Here is a 22,280-nt window from a genome sequence, read left to right as displayed (position 1 = left end):
TAGTCAACATTTGAAGTGGATCAAAATCTTTCATCAAAGTTGTCCTAAAACCTTCCTCTTAGGACAATTTAGTTCTTAAGCCAATTTTGATTAACTTTTTTGATCCACTTCAAATTTTGACTACTGTGTATATATATATATATATATATATATATATATATATATATATATATATATATATACTGTGATCACAGTGTGACTTAATTTCATACTCTGAGATGGAAACAGGCTCCAATAAATGAGCATGTAATATAAAATTCATTTTTAAGGGAGCACAACGCAGATAATGATATGGACTTGTACGTGAACATGCATACCTGTGTAAACACATACATATTTCAAACAGTTATGGTTTTTAATAACGGTTGTCTCATTTGGCAATAAATATTGCATTTGAATCTCACAGATGGAGGTCCCTTTGGAACCGTCATGGAGAGTGCAGAAGTCTGCTTTAGGGCATGATTCTTATTTCACACTTGCAGTGTATGTGTGTGTGCATATGCATGCTTTCCAGGGCAAGGCCGTGCGACTGTGTGTGAATGATCCGTACATGTGTGTACATGCGGTCGCATATGTCTGCGTTATGTGTGTGAAAGCGTGTGACTGTAACAGATGAATCACGCATGAGTGGTCAAGTGTATTTCTATCTGAGAACTACAGCAGAGTATTTAAGCAATGTGTCTACAGTATGTGTGTGAGTGTGTGTGTGTGTGAAAGAGAGGTGATAATCCCTGTCTGTAATGTCATTCATAGGAATAGGTTGATAAGTTCAGGCACACGTGGCAATACATTCAGTGTGGTGGAAGATTTGTGTCTGTATGGGGCAAAAAGAAGGGGATTCTTGGAAAAAACAGAAAGTAGACATTCAAAGACTCATGAGGGATTATACACTCACACTTGCCCTTTTGTTGCTAGGGCTTAAACCAAACTTCACATTAAACCAAAAGTGAAGGGGCACAGACTCATTGCATTTGAGAGACTGTTGCCCAGATCTTGCCTGTCTGTCAGTTTTTTAATGAACCAATTAAAAGTGTGCATAACAGAGCGCCTGGAAGCTGCATGCAGGGCCAGATAACATAATATTCACTTCGTTAACATTTTTAACTGCTGGTAAGGGCAGCACTACCACTGGAACGATAAATGCATAAAACATTTTGAATGGGTCAGGCTAAGAAATAATAACCCCTTGCAGTCTTTAGGCACGCCAACAGTCTTAAGTCCACCACACAGGTATAACGATAACAACTCGGAGGAACGATATGATTGGAATCACTTTCAGAACAATGTTTTGTGGCTAATTAACAATAAAAACATTGACAACCAATCAAACTCCATCCTGCTTTTAAGACCTTGAGCATTGAAAGCGACAGACGACTTAAAGGGTTAGTTCACACAAAAATGAAATTTCTGTCATTAATTACTCACCCTCAGATATATATATACAGTCAAAAATTATTCAAACATTGTTGATATTTTTGTTATATTTTTACAAGTGGGTTCAGGACACTATAGTTCATTTCTGTAAGTGAGGATACAAAATAAAGTAAACTGACACAAACATTCTTCATACAGTGGACTACCAGTAAAACTGATACAAATTTGGTACCAAACATTATTCAGACACTTTGACCTGACCAAGTTTTGCTTAAGTGTTATCTGACATAATTAAGATTATTTGTGGGTGTTATCTATTATGTGTGTGTGTGTGTAATATTTACAGTATATATATATATACACAAACCCGATTCCAAAAAAGTTAGGACACTGTACAAATTTTGATTAAATAAGGAATGCAATACTTTACAAATCTCATAAACTTATATTTTATTCACAATAGAATATAGATCACATATCAAATGTTGAAAGTGAGACATTTTGAAATGTCATGCCAAATATTGGCTCATTTTGGATTTCATGAGAGCTACACATTCCAAAAAAGTTGGTACAGGTAGCAATAAGAGATATACATATAAGGACATTGGAGGACCAATTTGCATCTTATTAGGTGAATTGGCAACATGATTGGGTATAAAAAGAGCCTCTCAGAGTGGCAGTGTCTCTCAGAAGTCAAGATGGGCAGAGGATCACCAATTCCCCCAATGCTGCGGTGAAAAATAGTGGAGCGATATCAGAAAGGAGTTTCTCAGAGAAAGGCACCATCAATGCTGAAAGGTATATCCAAGTTCTAGAACAACATATGCTGCCATCCAGACGTCGTCTCTTTCAGGGAAGACCTTGCATTTTCCAACATGACAATGCCAGACCACACACTGCATCAATTACAACATCATGGCTGCGTAGAAGAAGGATCCGGGTACTGAAATGGCCAGCCTGCAGTCCAGATCTTTCACCCATAGAAAACATTTGGCGCATCATAAAGAGGAAGATGCGACAACGAAGACCTAAGACAGTTGAGCAACTAGAAGCCTGTATTAGACAAGAATGGGACAACATTCCTATTCCTAAACTTGAGCAACTTGTCTCCTCAGTCCCCAGACGTTTGCAGACTGTTATAAAAAGAAGAGGGGATGCCACACAGTGGGAAACATGGCCTTGTCCCAACTTTTTTGAGATGTGTTGATGCCATGAAATTTAAAATCAACTTATTTTTTCCCTTAAAATAATATATATATATATATATATATATATATATATATATATATATATATATATATATATATATATATATATATATAGTAATTTTTTTTTTTTTTTTTGTTAAACCAAGTGTCCAGTATATACTGCACTGTTGACAATATCAGTTGTTTGCATCAAACGACTTTACTAACCAATCAATCAATCAATCAACAGAAAGCAGGCAGTCTGTATTATCTGGTTAGATTGAGTGGCAGAACAGGATCAACAGGGCAAAAATATTATGGATAGTAGTGATTTTGTTAACACTTTATTTTAAGGTGACATAGTTAAATGCACTTACCACAATCATACCAGTAAATTAAGCATAATCACAAGTAACCCTATACCAAACACTAACTCTATAGTAAGTACATGAAGTTAAATAATATTACTCCGTACTTATTTAAATAAGTAAAATGTAACTATGTCACCTTAAAATAAAATGCAACCATGATTATTTTACGACAACTGATATTTGATGCATACCAAAGTAGGGCTTCAGTTCCGCAGCCTATGCTAACTAATATAATTTAAAGAAGCCACTGTTTCCAGTAAATGTGAGGAGAGATCACTTCATCCTATGCCTTAGTACACTAAACTCCAGCAGGTCTACAGGTATAGATAAACTGCCGTTCCCATTAGAGCACACATTACACTTTCGATGGCAACAATTAACACCAAGCAAACTGCCTCGCTCAGACGCATGCATAACATGCACCCAATGGAGAAAAAAAAAAAGCCCTCAGCAGAAGATGACATATGGTGTGAGCAATTTCCCTCTCAATTTCAGATCCAACTCCAACTGATGTTTTCATGTGCCAGAAAATAGCCGTTCCCCCTTTACTCCCCCCTTTCTGAAAGTCATCTGCTCCCTGAGCAGTAAGCACCATCGCGGCTTGTAGACCCAAATGAGAGCGTACAAATGATTTGTGGCACCATCGTCCTGCAAAGGCACCGGAGAACGGAAACGGGGAAGGAGAGGAGGAGGGGAAAGAGGAGAGAGGGAGGAGACGTGGAGGGGGAGATAATGTCACTTTCACCTTGTATTCCTCCGCCAGCCCATAATGCTCATTTTTCCCCATTTTCACAGCAAATTCGTTTCAGTAGCGGTGGCCAACCCCCCAACTAAAGCAAATGAGAGAGAAATGAGAGAGCGAATGCAAACGAGAGGGAGGGAGAGAGCGAGGGGTGCTGTTGGGGGGTGAGTGGGCCGAATTTGCACAGTGACCTTTTTCTGATCCAATCTCACTGATGAATCCTAATGAAGGATTTAATAAAATCACACTTTACAATCTGTCTCTGCATCAAAGCGTGGAATCACATTCATATCAGACCAACTGCGTACACAAGCTAGATGAAATAAATATCAGATCTAAACCTGTGTGTGTGCTGGCCCCGTCGGCGGGTGGAGGGGGGTTGTGGGTTGGTGCAGGCCTCCAAAATTGGCCAGACTGAACAGGGAACGCCTGGGCCATTTGTTCCAGATGCGGTCTAAAATCACATCTCATCACTTTCATTTAGGCCTTAATGAGTTAGCCGTCAACACGCCACACAATTCCCCATTGACGTTCACACAGTTGTAAGTTTGTTCAAAGCTTACTTCGGTTGGTAATGGTGGTGAGGCTATTTTTTTCTCTGAAAAAGTTTTGAAATAAATTTGTTGTCCTCTTGTGGCAAAATAACGGACTAAAACACTTGAAATTTGAATGCTATTTGAATAATGTGTTCATTTTTAGATACTATACCGCTAAAACAATCCCTGACAACGAGAGAAAGACATCGAATGTGCACTTTGACAGAGGCTGGAAGACATCTGGGTATTTTTCAACTACTCATGTCGTTCAACTTCCTCATGTCTTTCCAAACCTACATGACTTTCTTTCTTCTGTGGAAGTCAAACAAAGACATTTTGAAGAATGTTGGGAACCATTGACATTGACCGTATGGACAAAAGCACTTTTTCTCGAATCTTGAATCTTCTTTTATGTTCCACAGAAGAAATAAAGTCATGCAGGTTTGGAACGACAAACAATTTTCATTTTTGAGTGAACTAACCCTTTAACACTTTTGTCATCACAACAGATCTCCTTTTGCGCTCTATCTAAGAAAGTAATCATACAGATTTGGAAAGGCATGAGAATCAAATGAGAGTAAATGATTACAGAATATCTGGGTAAATTCTTCCTTTAAGAACTTTGTGTTTAAAATGAATCACAATGCTTTCCAGATAACATGCTGTTCTACGAAGATATGAAGTGGCAATGTATTCTTTGCAATGCTGACATCTGGTGGACAAATAAAGTCACAACGCCAGACTGTGAGAACAGACAGTGAGCAGAGAGATTAATATAAAACACAAAAGCATAAAAGCTGTTAAACTGGTATTGTGTTTCTAATTCCACATATATAGGGGGACGGAAAGAGGTGGGGAGGTCACTGCATAATGTCACTGAATATGTGTGCAATCTGAAAAGCAATCTGTGTGACCAGTGCAGATCGAAATACCAGGACTCATTGATTCCATATGAAATATCCAATATGCAATTCAATTCAAATGACAATTACTTCGACTCAAAAAGGAGAGAGGCTGATAGAGACATTGAGAAAGGGAGATCTACTGAATCTGTCCGTCCATCCATCCATCCATCCATCCTTCCATCCATCCATCCATCCATCCATCCATCCATCCATCCATCCATCCATCCATCCATCCATCCATCCATCCATCCATCCATCCATCCATCCATCCATCCATCCATCCATCCATCCATCCATCCATCCATCCATCCACCTGTCTGTAAACCACAAGGCTTCATTGATGTACAGAAGCGTGGCATGTCCATTATGAAGGTCTAATCTCTGTTGTAAACATGCACTGAAATGGAGGTCTATTCTGCATCTTTATCCTGAGAGCACTCTCCACAGTAAGTACTACATGCCTTTACAAACTGCACCTCAGCAGTGTGGCACTGATATGCTCCTATTGAAAACAGAACACTTAAGAGTTTCCCCATACATGTCCAATAGGCTCTATTCTGCACACTTTCTTCTCAGCAAAGGCTGAAACATTTGCTAAAAGCTGCTCTTCTAGGCCTTTTGTCCATCAGTACAATTCCAACCTCAGGCTGCTCAAAGCATAATGAATTATTCACCCCTCTTCTTTGTAATTAATGGTCTGTGCTTTCAAGTGCAGCTCTAAATTGGTATGTTTTATGGGGTCCTGTGAAACTGTTGTGCAAATCAGTCCAGCATCTCACTGAAGGCCATACACAGTGGTTTCTTCATGCGGAAAATCTAATTCATAAATGCCAAATGGGAGCAATTGCAAGGAAAATGTATTTTCTCATAGAACACACATACTGTTATAGCGAGGTTTGGCATTGTTAAAGGTGGAAACTGACTTGATACAATCAATAAGGCACAAGCGGCAAAAGAAAAACTCCAATCAGTTATCAGCTTCTTTGAAAATAAGCAAAAGAATACCTGCACTTTATGCACTTATTTCTTAAAGGAAATGCATGAATCTCATAAAAACTGTCAAGAAACGTCTTGGTCATATTTCACACGAAAATCTAATTTTAGGACCTCGTGTGACCGATTCTAAATATACACTAAAAAGTAGCTTACTGTAAATATACACAAAAGTCGGTACGAAAAAAGTCTCTTTTGCTCACCAGGGCTGCATGTATTGATCAAAAATATAGTAAACAGAGTAATTACAATTTAAAATAACCAATTTCTATTTTAATATATATTTAATATATAATTTATTCCTGTGATCAAAGCTGAATTTTCAGCATCATTACTCCAGTCTTCAGTGTCACATGATCCTTCAGAAATCATTCTGATATGATGATTTGCTGCTCTAGAAACGTTTCTTATCACTCTCAATGTTGAAAACAGTTGTGCTGCTTAATATTTTTGTGGAAACTTTTTCAAGATATTTGTTTCAAAATAGAAAGTTCAAAAGAATGGCATATATTTGAATTAGAAATCTTTTACTGTTATTTTTAATTGATCAATTTAATGCATCCTTGCTGAATAAAACCATACATTTAATTTATTAAAAATAATCTTAATGACCCCATACTTTTGAACAGTGCTGTGTATTGTTTAAAAGTGTTGTAATTTCCTTTTGAAAAATAAAAAAGACCATTCATCATTCAACTTTTTTTTTGCATTACAGTAATCTAAAACTGCTTTGAAAATGTGTTTATCATAAATAATTTATGAATGAATAGAGTTTTACCTTTCTCTGATATCTCAGTGTCTTCCATGTCAGTGCTCAGCTCTCTGGATTGACCGTCTGCTCTTTGACTCTGATTGGCCTCTCATGCATCACTGGTCACTCTGCAGAAAGACAAGAGACATTAAGTCACTCATTTTTCAAAACAACCTGAAGGGGAGTGATGTGTGTGTGTGTGTGCTTTTGTTTATATTACATTGTGGGGACATCTGAGTTCACCTACATCGTGGGGACCAGCCACCGGTCCCCACAATGTAAATTAATTAATAAAATACTAAATGATGTTTTTGTGAGAAAATAAAGGTGTGCACAGTTTCCTGTGATGGTTAGGTTTAGGGTTAGGGGTAGGGTAGGGGGATAGAAAGTACGGTTTGTACAGTATAAAATGCATTGCGGCCTATGGAAAGTCCCCACAGTTCACAAAAACAAACATGTGTGTGGTGTTGGGGGGTTTAGAGACAAGAAGGCATCTTAGTGCTATAAAGAAGATTGCTGGATCAAAGCCCACTCAAAGCCTCTCATCTGACCAGTACCGTTGTGCCTTCAAGCAAATAAATCGACCTTTGTGTGCACTTCAAGCTTTACTATAGCTTGATGTCCTTTTCTGCCTCTCTTTCAATCCATGTCAAGTTACAGCACAGTGTTTTCAACTAATATTTTTTCAGCATTTGCTGTGAATGAGAAAAGTGCACCTGGTATCTATTGTTTGCATGGATCTTTCCTCTACAGCATGCATCAGCACACATTATCTCATCCTCTGTTCTGTTTGTTACCACCTGGACGATCATGACTCACGCTGAACACATTCTCCCGTTCACATTTTTATAAAATCTCTCCAAGGCTTGTCACCATTAATCGCCATCTCTGCCTTCAAACATCACACAAACTCACTAAAACTGGGCAAAAGGTTAAGCTCTGTGGTGACTTTGCTTTTGTGATCTATTGCATCGATATTTAGTGTTAGTGTCTTTTTTTTGTTTGTTAAACATAAAAAAAACATTAAATCATTACTATCAATACAACAAGACTATTTGTTTTTTTTATCTAAAAAGTTTTTTTGTTAGATAAAAAAAGAGGAAATCCAAACCTACCTTGACTGAATGTTAGCAGTATAGCAGTATTCGTACGTGTACTTCCTTAAGAGATGGTCTGAAAATGACGCATTGAGCAGAAGTTTTACTTTTATTATCAACTCTGAAAAGATTCTCTGAAAGCCACTCTGAATAGTTTCTGAGGAACTAAGACACCACGACACACAGTGCCAGCAGAAATAGAAAAAGTTCTGCTTTTTGAAAAAATAATAACGCTGTCTGAGTGGTTTTGGTGGTACAGAAGTGTAGAGGAAGAATAGAAAAAAAAAAAAAAAGTCACAATGCTCTCCTTTTAGAAGTGTAAAAAAAAAAAAGAAAAAGAAAATATAGCCCAAAGCTCTAGGACTGTGCAGCGTACTTCCTCTAATAATGCATAGTATCCCAGTCCTCAAGCAGGTCCCAAATAACTTAGTTAAGTGTGTAAACTTTACATAACATCACACTGTGAAAACTTAAGCAAAGAGGAACCACAGATTTCATATATAAACTAATAAATAAACTACTACTACAACATATTAGCTTCTATGTAGTCTAAACTTCTGTGTTGTCTATTTGTATTAGATCTTAGAGTATGTTTAACGTCTATATTTGTATTTCACTTCAGATTAAAGAGAGTTAGTACAGCTCTTGGGCATGAAAGACGTTGAAACAACATGTTTTCAAAACCTTTTCCCAGATTAGTCTCAGGTCAAAGCAAGTTTAAGTAAATAAACACCGCCAAACAAGCTCAACTGCTTTGTCCCAGACATAATTCCAGAGGTGTATGATGTCTCATTAGGCAGTTGAAAGTGAAAAGTTTGTAACTTCAGAAAGTTCAAAGTGACTCCAGCTGCAGCAGCCAAGCGCCTCGGGCAACACTGACACACAGAGGCTCAGTTCAGCACTGCCGGCCGTTACAGCTGCACGTCTTGTGACTTTCTTTAAACAGCTCCTTTCCTATTATCAAATACTTTGGATTTAACAGGAAAAATCAAACAAGCCCCAAACTGCAAAAAGCAGTTGTGTGGAAAACACAAGGCTAAAAGCAAGTTAAAGATCTGTTTAAGTCTAAACATACTTTCTAACTCTCTTTTTCTTTTTGGGAATCTAGCATAAAAATGGTTTAATAGCCATATCTAATCAAAAGTAACTCAATATACATCTCAGATAATAATCAAGTAAAACACAACAAATATAAGCTCACCTTCACTTGTAGCATGACATCTGATGTTGTCTGTTAAAAACTGTGAGTTTCTGGGACAAAGTAAAAGCCTTGCTGTGATTTCCATATGCAAACACTAAAGGGAGTTCACCTGAAATTCAAATCGAACGCATGCAAGAACCAATGTTTATTTATGTTGTGTCCAACAATTTGAATGTATTTGCATATTTTTAGCACATGCTTCCAGAGAAACTACAAACTGCTTTCTCTTACCTTACTATACATACTTACTAGACAGGTACATTCTGTAATTATTGCTGGGAAAAATGTCCAAATCATTTTGAACAACATTACAAAAGAATGTTAAAGAAGACTTTGTCACAAAATAACTTTTTTGTTGTTGTTTATTTTGCACTAATGTTTGGGCAGTTGCCTTGGACTAATACTTTGTAGGGTGAACGCAGCAACGGTTTCCAGTTAATGGACTGTGACATATTCACAGTCAATCATGTTTAATTTATTTTGTGAAAAAAGTATCTGTTAATGAGAACTACCTGTCGTATTCAGCTTGTCATGTGATCTCTATATCCATATAAGATAAAACAACTTTTATTACTCTAGGCTACTGATATGACTTGAATGTGACATGATGTGATACATATTATAAATGTATGACCAAAACAGAGCAATAATAATAATAATAATAATAATTATAATAATAATAATAATAATAATGACTTTATGCATTACTTCACATGAAAAAAACAAAAAAACATTACAGATAGTTTACTGTTTGCTGGATACAGCAAGTAATTCAACATAACATTGAGATTATCCACCTTACTTTGCAACATGCAAGTAAGCTATTTTCTGTGAAATTACATGACTTCTGATTTTAATTAGCCACCATAAGTAAATAACTAGGTAAATAAGCTTTAAAACTATTTGCGCTACAAACCATTGTGTATAATTATGACAATGCATTAAAATAATAAGACAATAAATACTAGTTTGCAATATCAAGCAGTATAACTACCTGTTTTGATTTACAATCCTACAATTCTGGCATATATATATATATATATATATATATATATATATATATATATATATATATATATATATATATATATATATATATATATATATATATATTTAAATAATTTATTTAATTTAAATTAAATTTTAAATGTTATACATTTAATTTGAATGCTTATTTAAAGTTTGTTGCAAGAAAAAGTACAAAAATCACACATATAATAGTATTTACACATACCTCAATTTATATATATATATATATATATATATATATATATATTTTTTTTTTTTTTTTTTTTTTTTTTTTATAAATTGAATATATGACAAAAACATGCAGCTCATTTAGTTTGACCTCCTGAGGGTGGCATTCAGGGTTATTATAGTTAACTAAAACTAAAAGCATTACAAAATATATATTAACTGAAATAAAATACAATAAAATATTAAAAAAACCTTAAACTTTTTTTTTTTTTTTTAGCTAGTGGCCAAGGCAACATTTCTCATATTAATTTAGTTTAACTTGATTCACTAAAATATCTAAAAGATAAAACTAGAATAAAAACCAATAAAAATATGTAGACATTAAAATAAAAAATTACAAAAGCAAAACAAAATGGCTAAAACTTTAACCAAAGTTAAAATGGAAACAAGAAAATATAAAGCCCATTGCAAAATATGAATAAAACTATATTGACATTTGTGAAGAAAAAAAAGACTAAAGTACCCATAACAAAGTGAGAACATTGTGTACATGCCAATACATGTCCTAATCTAAAGTGTCTTGATCAGAAACCCCCCTGCAGGTGACACTGTTGCTTAACGGATGAGGTTGCTTGGAGCTTCACCATTGATGCAACATTAATGTGTTTCTGTGTGCATGTCCTTAAAGGTAGACTTGGTCTTAAAGGGATAATTTACCCAAAAAGGAACCATTATGTATTTTTAATGAAACCTGTGAGGATTTTGTCCCGCTAAAGTCCAGGTAACCAAAACTTTGAAGATCCAAAAAGGCCATAAAGACATTCTAAATGTAATCTGTATGATTTTTATATGATTAACAGATTTCATTTAGGCTTTTATTTACACATAAATATACATCAACATACTGTAAATATAGCATCACATACAGTAAACATGTGGAAGTTAAAATGTGCGAGTGTGATGCGTGAGAGGACCAATGAGGTTTGTTCCTTCTATATTTCCTAATTATTGTTAATATGTAATTCATTTTTCCAGGAGCTCATTGCTTCTACCTTCCTTGAATTGTTCCAGCCTGTGACGCACACAAAATCTGCCATGTTTACCATGTGAACCACTATGTAACCTATGTTTTTAAGTGAACAAAAGCCTAAATTAAATCTGTTCATCATATAAACCCAATGTATCTTCAAAAGCCTTGGATTAAACTGCTGGATTAAAAATATCTTGTGTTTTGAACATTAAAGTCTTACGGGTTTGAAATGACATGAGGGTGAGTGAATGATGACAGATTTTTCATTTTTGGGTGAACTAACCCTTTAAAGGTTGACTGCAACACTAATGTCAGCCTCCCAAGACCTGTTAAAGGATTAGTTCACCCAAAAAAGAAAATTCTGTCATCATTCACTCATGTGGTTCCACAACCGTAAGACCTTCGTTCATCTTCAGAACACAAATTAAGATATTTTTGATAAAATCTGATGGCTCAGTGAGGCCTGCATTGACAGCAAGATAATTTACACTTTCAATGCCCAGAAAGCTACTAAAGACATATTTAAAATAGTTCTTGTGACTACAGTGGTTCAACTTTAATGTTATGACAACGAGAGCAACGAGAATACTTTTTGTGTGCCAAAAAAAACAAAAAGCAAAATAATGACTTTATTCAACAATATCTAGTGATGGTCGATTTCAAAACACTGATTCATGAAGCTTCAGAGCTTTACAAACCTTTTGTTTCAGATCAGTGGTTCAGAGTGTGTATCAAACTGCCAAAGTCATGTGATTTCAGTAAACGAGGCTTTGTCATGTCATAAGTGTTCTGAAATTTGAATGGTTCACCACTGGGGGAGCGTGACTTTGGCAGTTTGATACATGCTCTGAACCACTGATTCGAAACAAAAGATTCATAAAGCTCAGAAGCTTCATGAATGTGTTCTTCAAGCAGTGTTTTGAAATCGCCTATCACTAGATATTGTTGAATAAAGTCGTTATTTTGGGGGTTTTTTTTGGTGCACAAAAAGTATTCTCGTCGCTTCATAACATTAAGGTTGAACCAGTCACATGAATTGTTTTAAATATGTCTTTAGTGGCTTTCTGGGCATTGAAAGTGTTAATGATCTTGTTGTCAATCAGTGGTGCTTCACTGAAGTCAAGTCAAGTCACCTTTATTTATATAGCGCTTTTTACAATGTAGATTGTGTCAAGCAGCTTTACATTGATAACTGGTGCATTATTTTGGCTGCACAGCAGCTCTTAAAGAATAGTGTCAATGCAGGCAGATCAAAGCACTGTTGAATATCAAATGTCAAGTCAAATGTCAAGTGTCCCCAACTAAGCAAGCCAAAGGCAACAGCGGCAAGGAACCCAACCTCCAACAGGTGACATCAGGTGACAAACAAGTGGCAAATAGGTGTTAAAATGGAGAAAAAAAACCTTGGGAGAAACCAGACTTAGTCGGGGGGCCAGTTCTCCTCTGGCAAACAGTGCTTTGTTATGACTGAATGTCATGCCAAATATTGGCTCATTTTGGATTTCATGAGAGCTACACGTTCCAAAAAAGTTGGGACAGGTAGCAATAAGAGGCCGGAAAAGTTAAATGTACATAAAAGGAACAGCTGGAAGACCAATTTGCATCTTATTAGGTCAGTTGGCAACATGATTGGGTATAAAAAGAGCCTCTCAGAGTGGCAGTGTCTCTCAGAAGTCAAGATGGGCAGAGGATCACCAATTCCCCCAATGCTGCGGTGAAAAATAGTGGAGCAATATCAGAAAGGAGTTTCTCAGAGAAAAATTTCAAAGAGTTTGAAGTTATCATCATCTACAGTGCATAATATCATCCAAAGATTCAGAGAATCTGGAACAATCTCTGTGCGTAAGGGTCAAGGCTGGAAAACCATACCGGATCCCGTGATCTTCGGGCCCTTAGACGGCACTGCATCACATACAGGAATGCTGCTGTAATGGAAATCACAACATGGGCTCAGGAATACTTCCAGAAAAAATTGTCGTGAACACAATCCGCCGTGCCATTCACCGTTGCCGGCTAAAACTCTATAGGTCATAAAAGAAGCCGTATCTAAACATGATCCAGAAGCGCAGACATTTTCTCTGGGCCAAGGCTCATTTAAAATGGACTGTGGCAAAGTTAAAAATCAAAATTTGAAGTTCATTTTGGAAAACTGGGACGCTGGGCAGCTTACACATCTGGAAAAGGCACCATCAATACTGAAAGGTATACAAAAGTTCTAGAACAACATATGCTCCCATCCAGACGTCGTCTCTTTCAGGGAAGACCTTGCATTTTCCAACATGACAATGCCAGACCACATACTGCATCAATTACAACATCATGGCTGCGTAGAAGAAGGATCTGGGTACTGAAATGGCCAGCCTGCAGTCCAGATCTTTCACCCATAGAAAACATTTTGACAACATTCCTATTCCTAAACTTGAGCAACTTGTCTCCTCAGTCCCCAGACGTTTGCAGACTGTTATAAAAAGAAGAGGGGATGCCACACAGTGGTAAACACGGCCTTGTCCCAACTTTTTTGAGATGTTTTGATGCCATGAAATTTAAAATTAACTTATTTTGATACATTTTCTTAGTTTAAACATTTGATATGTCATCTATATTGGATTCTGAAGAAAATATTGAAATTTGAAACTTCCACATCATTGCATTCTGTTTTTATTCACAATTTGTACAGTGTCACAACTTTTTTTTGGAATCGGGTTTGTATTAGTATATAATTATACTCTGTAACTGTAACATTTTGACTGGTGAGAAAAAAAAGACAAGTCGTCATCTAAGAACACTCTCTTAGAAGAAAAGGTTCTATATAGAACCTTAAAGGGTTCTTTCATAAATAGAAACATTTTAGGGGTTCTTATGTATTTAGTTTTAATTAATTAATTAATTTTGTTTTTCATTTTCATTTTTATTTGTAATTTTCATTTTTAATTGTAATTACCATTTTAAGAATTAAACAGCTCATAAACATTTTTTATCACTAGACAAAAAATTAAATAACCTTTAAACATGAAAGTTTCATGCAATCAAGACATTTCTCCTTATATAGAACCTTTTTGACATAAAGTGTTCTTTAAAATTGAATCAAGAACACTAAGGTTCTATATAGAACCCAATCAAACTTTTTTTTTTTCTATGAATAACATGTTTTGTCTTCTCTAAAGTAAATATTTTACCTCAAATCATTCTGTAATCATTGACTCACCTTCACGTTGTTCCAAACCCAGATGATTTTTTTTTTTTTCTTTTCTTTGGAACACAAAATGATATGTTAAACAGAATGTTCATGCTGCTCTTCAAACTTGGCACAAACATGCAAATACGAATGAATTTTCAAATCTACAGCAAAAGGTAAGATTTTCAGTGATTACTGACATTTATAGTATTCTCTTTTTTTGAGCTTGCCAGACCCGGTCTCCATTTACTTTCATTATATGGAATAATTTAGGAAAATTATCCCTTTAAATATTTGCATTTGGTTTCTGTCACGATCATTGCCCGTTCCTGTTCACTCCGGACTCCATTTCCCATAATCCTCCCTGTCAATCACATGCACTCACTCCACCAATCACCTGTTGCCACATACAGCCATGCACACTCCACACTAATCACCACACCCAGCTGATACTCATTACCAGGACTATAAAAGACTCACACACACACCACCTCACCGCAAAGTCTTGATTACCCAGTGTATCATCTCTGAGCGTTTATATTCCTGTCTGCCTGTCTGCCTGTTCCTGTTTCTTGACCCGTTGCTGCCTGTCCTGACCCTTGCCTGGTATAGCGTTCTGTGTATGATATCTGCCTGCCTCGATCTACTGCCTGTACCCTGACTACGATTCTGCCTGTTCCTCACTGTTCCTGTTTGTTCCTGTTTTGACCCTGCCTGTACGACCACTCTTCTTTAATAAAATGCTGCATTTGGATCTCTGCCTCAGTCCTGCTACGTTACAGTTTCTTTATTCTCAGCCAATTACAAAGTATTTATCAAGTGGACAATAAAGTCTACGATTACTTGCTGCTTACGGAAGTGGAAAAGTCTAAAAAGATGTGTGATAAAAGGATCTGTTCATTTGCGTCAGGGACAGTTGGGTACTACTGGTATGATTGGATTTCATATCCCAGTCCCCCCTCAGCCTCCCTGCTGAGGCCACATTAGCAGCCAATTAAATAGAGTGTTAAACCCATTCCCTGTGCTGAACGGACATTAATAAATGTCAATGACTTTACACAGGATGTATTCGTTCCCTTTCGCTTGGTTATTCAACTGATTAGGTTATAATGAGGTTTACGCCACAACCTCATAACCAGAGCAATGAGAATTGAAACCTGCATTATGAAACCCAGGCATGCATAGCAGCACAGGCCTAATCATAGATCTTATTACAATTTCCAATGAACATCATATCCAGTTCACCTCACCAAAGGTATCATTTGGTCAAACAATGAAGATTAGGGTACCTTGAAGTAACATTAAAGGAAATATGAACAAACTTTAATAGTGAATGTGATGACATGATGTTAAATTACACCATCAGATGCCTACATTACTTTATCACTTTCATTATAAGGTCTGAAATAGCTACTTTTGTAACAATTTGAGAGTGAATGAGCTTATTCTTTTATGAAGCAGAAGTAAGGATCGACAAAATAATTCAAAGAACTTGTGCTGTGTAGCTCAGGTAAAAAGTGAAGGATGATTAACTGGTGCTATTGCTGAGTTAATTACTTATTGATCTTGTCTGGCAGCGTGGGTGACTGTGACCTTTGAGGTTCAGTATTTTATGTTTTTTATACTTGTCGACTATGTAGAGGAGGTGCATTTAGATAATGGCTTCTGACAGTAGAGCACTGTAACCGGTTTCAAAGCCTGGCTTCCTGCTGCCATGTCTGAGAAACATTCTTCAATAGCACATGTCTGTTAACGAAGAGAACAGTTTGGAGTCAAGGTGCCTTCACATGAAAAAAAAAACCCTTAGAATATGTGCACTTATTAGGACACCAACAAGGCTATAAGGAGTCCTCTTCGTCACGGGTCAGATTGTGTCACCAGTTCTTCTCTGTTGTTTGTTATGGTGCTGTCATTTTCTGCAGCCATTGATTTGGGCATTGATTTGCGTGCACAATCACAAGCTGATCTCCCACACCTGTCACTTGTTGCCTTTACGCTTTATATCATATTCATGTCAGGTGGATGTTTCATGTTCTCTGCTCTCATTCATGTAAGTTTGCTTCTGTTACTTACCTGCTTGTGAGTAACATGGAGTTTATAGCAAGACTGCTTTTACTTGCTGGACTCGGGCTCGTCCTTCGTTTCCTTTGAGTGGTCTCCTCTACTTGTGTCTGCTTATGTGTGTGCGAGTACACGGGAGCTACCACACAGAGTTAACAGTTTTCACTGTTTCAAATTGTTCCTAAAATTTTCTAAGTAACTTTACTTGTGTTTTATCACTGCAGTTTGGTCCTCCATTCATCTGAGTTCTTGACGCTCTCATTGACGAGACATAAATCATAACAATGTTTCCTCTAGGATTTTTTCCAGCTGTGGTGGCAGGCCTAATTCCACAGGCGGAGGGATGTCGCCCATGGGTGATTTCCCCTTGACCACGCCCCCTTCCCCACCCAAGAATCATGCGCACTCACACACACAGGCCACTTTCTGGGGAATTGAAAAAATAAACACTATATTATATTTATATACAGTTATATACATGCAAGTAAATGTATAAAATAAATCTGTTCATCATAACAAGCAATTGATTCTCTTCAGAAAATTCTAAACCGCTTCATATGGATTAGTTTTCCGATCTCTTTATGAAGTTTTTGAAAGTGTTAGTCAAAGTGGTAGTTACAACGGCAGTTTATGGAAGGAAATCTGACAGCATTCTGTCATCAAAAATATCTTAATTTGTGTTCCGAAGATGACTCTTACGTGTGTGGAATGACATGAGGGTGAGTAATTAATGACAGAATTTTCATTTTTGGGTGAGCTAACCTTTTAAAAACTTAAATATTCACTTGTACCTCACATTGAAGGATTATTTCACTTTCAAATGAAAATTAGCTCAAGCTTTACTCACCCTCAAGCCATCCTCTGTGTATATGACTTTCTTCTTTCTGATGAACATAATCGGAGAAATATTAATAAATATCCTTACGCATCCGAGCGATGAGTATGAGCTGAAGAAAGTGTCTCCATCAACATCCATCCATCATAAATATATTCCACACAGCTCCGGGGGGTTAATAAAGGCCCTTCAGAAGCGAAGCGATGTGTTTGTGTAAAAAAAAAAAAAAAAAAAAAAAAAAAATCCACATTTAACAAGTTATGAAGTAAAATAGCTAATATTCAAGTTACGAAGAAAGTTTAGTGTCAGTTTCACTTTTTCTGTAAGTTGAATAGGGAAGGCAGTCTGGCGGAAGCTAGATATTTTAATTCATAACTTGTTAAATATTAATATAATTAATATAATAATATTCACTTCAGAAGGCCTTTATTAACCCTCCGGAGCCATGTGGAATATGTTTATGATGGATGGATGTGGATGGAGACACTTTCTTCAGCTCATACTCATTTGGTACTGGCGTCAGAATATTCATTAATATTTCTTCGATTGTGTTCATCAGAAAAAAAAAAGTCATATACACTAGTGTGGCTTGAGGGTGAGTAAAGCTTGGGGTAATTTTCATTTGAAAGTGAACTAATCCCTTAAGCTATCAAATGGCTTCAGAAGTTTTGGAATATAGTGCTCGAAAATGTCTCAGGTAACGCGTGTAACCATGGCTCCCTGAGAAGGGAACGAGACGCTGCATCATCGTAAGAACACTTTGCGAAATCCATTCAGCTTAAGCTCTCCTGAAGGCATGTGCAACTAGTCCAGTTCTGATTGGCGCAACATCATCCCATGATGTGTGCCGGCGAAACGCGGAAGCTATAATAACCTGATGAAGGTGCTGTAAAAGATGCCATACTTCATGTGGAATGTGCTTTGAGAGGCAGAGGTGAAAACAGCCCGCGCACCTCATATGCCATAGAAATAGGTTCAACAATCCACCTGCTTATAGTAGGTTTGGTAGCCAGGCAGCCCTTACATCAGCCCCATACATCAGTTGTACACTTATTATTGGGGTAAATTGCATTATGGGATTGAATGAGTCTCTCGATAATATCCACTATTGTTTTGGACACTACTACAAATGGCTGTCCCACCAAATAGTGCCCTGATCATGAGTGTAGGGGGTGATTTTGAACACACTTTCAGGTATGTAATATTAGTACACAGTAGTTAAGGTCATCTCAAAAAAAAAAAAAAAAAATGTGACCAAAATAACTATTTTCTATTAAAATGTAATTTATTCCTGTGATAGCAAAGCTCTCCAGTCTTCAGTGTCACATGATCCTTCAGAAATCATAATTAGTATCAATGCCGAAAACAGTTGTGCTGCTTAATATTTTTAGTAGAAACAATGGTACTTTTTTTCCAAGTACATCATTTATTTGAAAGAGAAAGCTCTTGTAGCTTTATTAATGTATCATTATTACTGTTACATGGTAGTGTATTTTCAAATGAAATAAGATATTTAACACAAAAAAGAAAATACAGGGTTGGACTTTATCTATTTATTCGAATGTGGGGTGTTACATACCAGAATGCAGAACTGATTGTGAGTTGAGACGTTGGAGGAAAATGAACAAAAAGAAGTTTCCTTTGAAATAATATTCACTGATAAACCATTCAAAAAAACACCAGGAATTCGCATGAAGAAAGCAAAAGAGGCCTATTTTGATTTCATGTTGACTTCCAGAATCAATAGTTTATCGGCAAATAAAATGAATAGAGGATTGTTTCTTTTAGGGCTGCACAATTAATTAAATTTATATGACAATATGGTCTTTTAACTGCAAAAAGGTGTGATTTAAGTAAACAACGGTCTGCATGTGCTGGGTGCTTCAAGCTGATGCCCTCTTTTATCAAATTGTGGAGCTTGTGATAGTGTTTTTTAGTGTGTTTCAGAGCGGCCTGCATTATGTGAATAATTAGAGCTCTTTTAAAGAAGACTCAAGTACAAACAACCTTCAAGAGCAACTCCTTGTATTGGCAGCGAGGCCAATGTCTTTTGTTCTCCTAACCTTGATATCAGAAGCAGCAATATCTTACATTTCAAATCCTGCATCATCATCTGAAAAAAAAAAAAATATATATATATATATATATATATATATATTTATATTGTTGACCCAATCGTACAGTCTTCATTTCATCAAGGAAAGACAAAACCTCAGTCTACACAAAGTGTCTTGTTTAGATTGTCTATCAATTAAGATTCATGGATAAATGTATAGAGTGCTGTAGAGAAAAAAAGCTCTTTATTTTCTTCACATCTGTCAGCTCTGGTCTTAAGGGTAATCTTGTGCTGCCCTTATCATGCCTGTCGAAGAGGTCGGGAGCGATAACCCACCATCAAAGACTGAAATTTCCCTCAAAAATACAGATAACACCACTGACTTCTAGGCACTGAACAAGAGTGACAATGGCAGCCTCACTGAATTGCTTGTGTTAAAGTGAGAGAGATTTAGCAGTATAGTAGGAATTGTTCAGAACTGCATACTACCACACTGCTCTTAATATTGTTGCAGTACTAGCATTTACTATGCTATATATAATGATCAACTGCATTTGCCAAAATAAGCAGTATAGAACAGAGCTTACTGCATAAGGTAGGAGCATCTCATTCAATTTTTAATCTGATGAATGATTCATCATTTTTAACATCTTTTTCTTGACTTATGAATATGGTATATACATTAAAAATAAACTGTATATGAACATTTATTAATGATGTTCATATGTTACGGTTGGTGTCGGATATGGGTTAAAAGATCAGTTATTGTCAGGTGTGTTCATGTTATTTCTTTTTTTTTAAAATCAAGACTTTACACATCATTTAGTAATCAGTGCATATATAAAAGGTTAAATATGTACGATTTTCTGTCCTCTAGAGGCCTATTCAAAACAAAGGCGTAGCTTGATGTTAAGAGCGAGGAATCTTGGGACATGTGGTCTCCACCTCACAGCCGGTGCAAAATAGAGATAGGACTCGGGAAGAAATCATGTTCATGGATGTGATTATTAACGTTACTGTAGTATGAAGCAGAGCAGGAGCGAGTGTTGTGGAGCTGAACGAGGAGCTGGAGTGATTGATCAACACACGCCTCACGAGCAGCGGGACTTTTATTATGACACAGTCGCCGGCGCCGCTTCCTCTTTTCCGGTCATGAGTGTGAGGAAACGCAGCTCTGTTTATCATATTAGATACATTTGAGAGTGTTGAAAATGATGTTATAACGTTACTCTGTGCGTTCACTCGGCGGCTGCTGTGAGACACTGTTACACACTGCAGTAAGATCGATCCATTTTACAATATCAGATTAAATGCTGGATGATTGTGTTGATAAATGACATGCAATTAATTTTAAAACGTATTGTATGATGGAGAAAATGCTGTATTACTGTTACTAAAAATAAAGCTGCATCTGATTATGCTATGTTAGCTACTTCACACAATAGTGTTTTTCTCTGAGGCATTTTCTCACAATTTACAAATAGTTGAAAACATTTGGGATATTGTAAGTACTCAAGTGAACAGTTTTTGGATATTTTATTGCAAAAATATTAGATATTGCAGCTTTAAAGGAGTTCTGTGCACTGATTAATGTAGATTAAACAGAATTGTAAACACTGTTATACTGTTATATTATATACACTTTTAAACACCAATTTTATTATGAACTAGAGATTACTGATTCATACATAAATTATGAAATTAGTTTTAAAGCAACCACCAGTCGCCTGAAACCCGATTTGATGGTTTTTACATGCACATAACAGCATTTGTGAGAAGAATGCAAGCTGCTGTTTGAAGTCAATTTACACAGAGATAACAGCAATAAGAAATGTGCTATACTATAATAAGTATGTAAGGAAGTATACACAGCGGTTCACTTCTGCAAATTAGAGTGGATTTCTTTCACACTACTTCCCTGCTGCACTCAGAAAACCACTTTCAGACCAACCAAACGACAAACTCTGATATTTAACAGCCCTATAGATTTACCTAGTAAAACTTAAGTTTTGTATTCACAATCCAAGCTGTGTCACACATTTATCTCCAAGCTGATACGCGATGGGAAAAGGAAGAAGAATGAGTTTGGAAAAAGGCGATTTCAAACTCAGGTCATTCGTGTCAAAAGCTAATGCCACCCATGCCACTGCTCCTGTTTCCAGCTGGATTTTTTTTGTGATTGTTTCAGTTTATGGTGGGTGGAGTTAGTGCACATAGCCTCTGCCAACAAGGTGGGCTATTTGCACTTGGTGTAAATGTAATGGACATAGGCCGGTAAGAGCTGTGTGTGTAAACCTCACTCCCCTGATCTCAAGAGGCGCTCTAGCGACTAACGCTAGAGACTGCGGTCTTTAGCCTACTTGTTAGAGTGCCCATCTCCCATGCAGACGGACCAGGGTTCGGTGCGAACTGGAGGGGCTACATAAACATTGATTTAAGTTTGGGTTCAACTTGAGGTAGAAGTGACTCAGAATCTGTAGAGCTACTTCACCATCGTGCTCCAGGGGAACTGTTGTTAAATTAGTGAATCACTTTGAATCAGAAGTATCTTCTAAATGCCAAGCAACTAACATACACACCATGGGGTTGGTTTGATCACTTTAACAGCTCTACCTGTGAGACGCTGACCTTTTCTCAGGTCCTCCTGCAGATGCACAGTAAGTAAAACAGGCACATATTAGTGCTTTTCTCATGTCTTCTACATGTTTTCAGACAATACAAATATATATAAAAAAATGTGCCATCAAAAAGTGAATAAATCATTCACTT

General features: G+C 36.6%; 1 protein-coding gene across 3 annotated transcripts in view; it reads right to left on the bottom strand.

Moving 5' to 3' along the window:
- Positions 1 to 8,083, bottom strand: part of myt1b (myelin transcription factor 1b) — a 114,326-nt gene extending 106,243 nt beyond the window's left edge. For all 3 annotated transcript variants that reach the window (XM_067370731.1, XM_067370734.1, XM_067370732.1), the window contains exons 1-2: positions 7,975 to 8,083; positions 6,887 to 6,987 (exon numbers count right to left, since the gene is read on the bottom strand). In XM_067370731.1, coding sequence (XP_067226832.1) covers positions 6,887 to 6,914 — 28 coding nt within the window. In that variant the 5' untranslated portion in view covers positions 6,915 to 6,987; positions 7,975 to 8,083. The remainder of the gene's footprint in view (positions 1 to 6,886; positions 6,988 to 7,974) is intronic.
- Between the last annotated feature and the right edge of the window lie 14,197 nt (positions 8,084 to 22,280).

This window comes from Chanodichthys erythropterus, chromosome 20 (genome assembly GCF_024489055.1).
Source record: "Chanodichthys erythropterus isolate Z2021 chromosome 20, ASM2448905v1, whole genome shotgun sequence".
NCBI classification, from domain to species: domain Eukaryota; kingdom Metazoa; phylum Chordata; class Actinopteri; order Cypriniformes; family Xenocyprididae; genus Chanodichthys; species Chanodichthys erythropterus.
The sequence above is the reverse complement of the archived record's forward strand: the minus strand, read 5'-3'. Positions and strand labels throughout refer to the sequence as shown.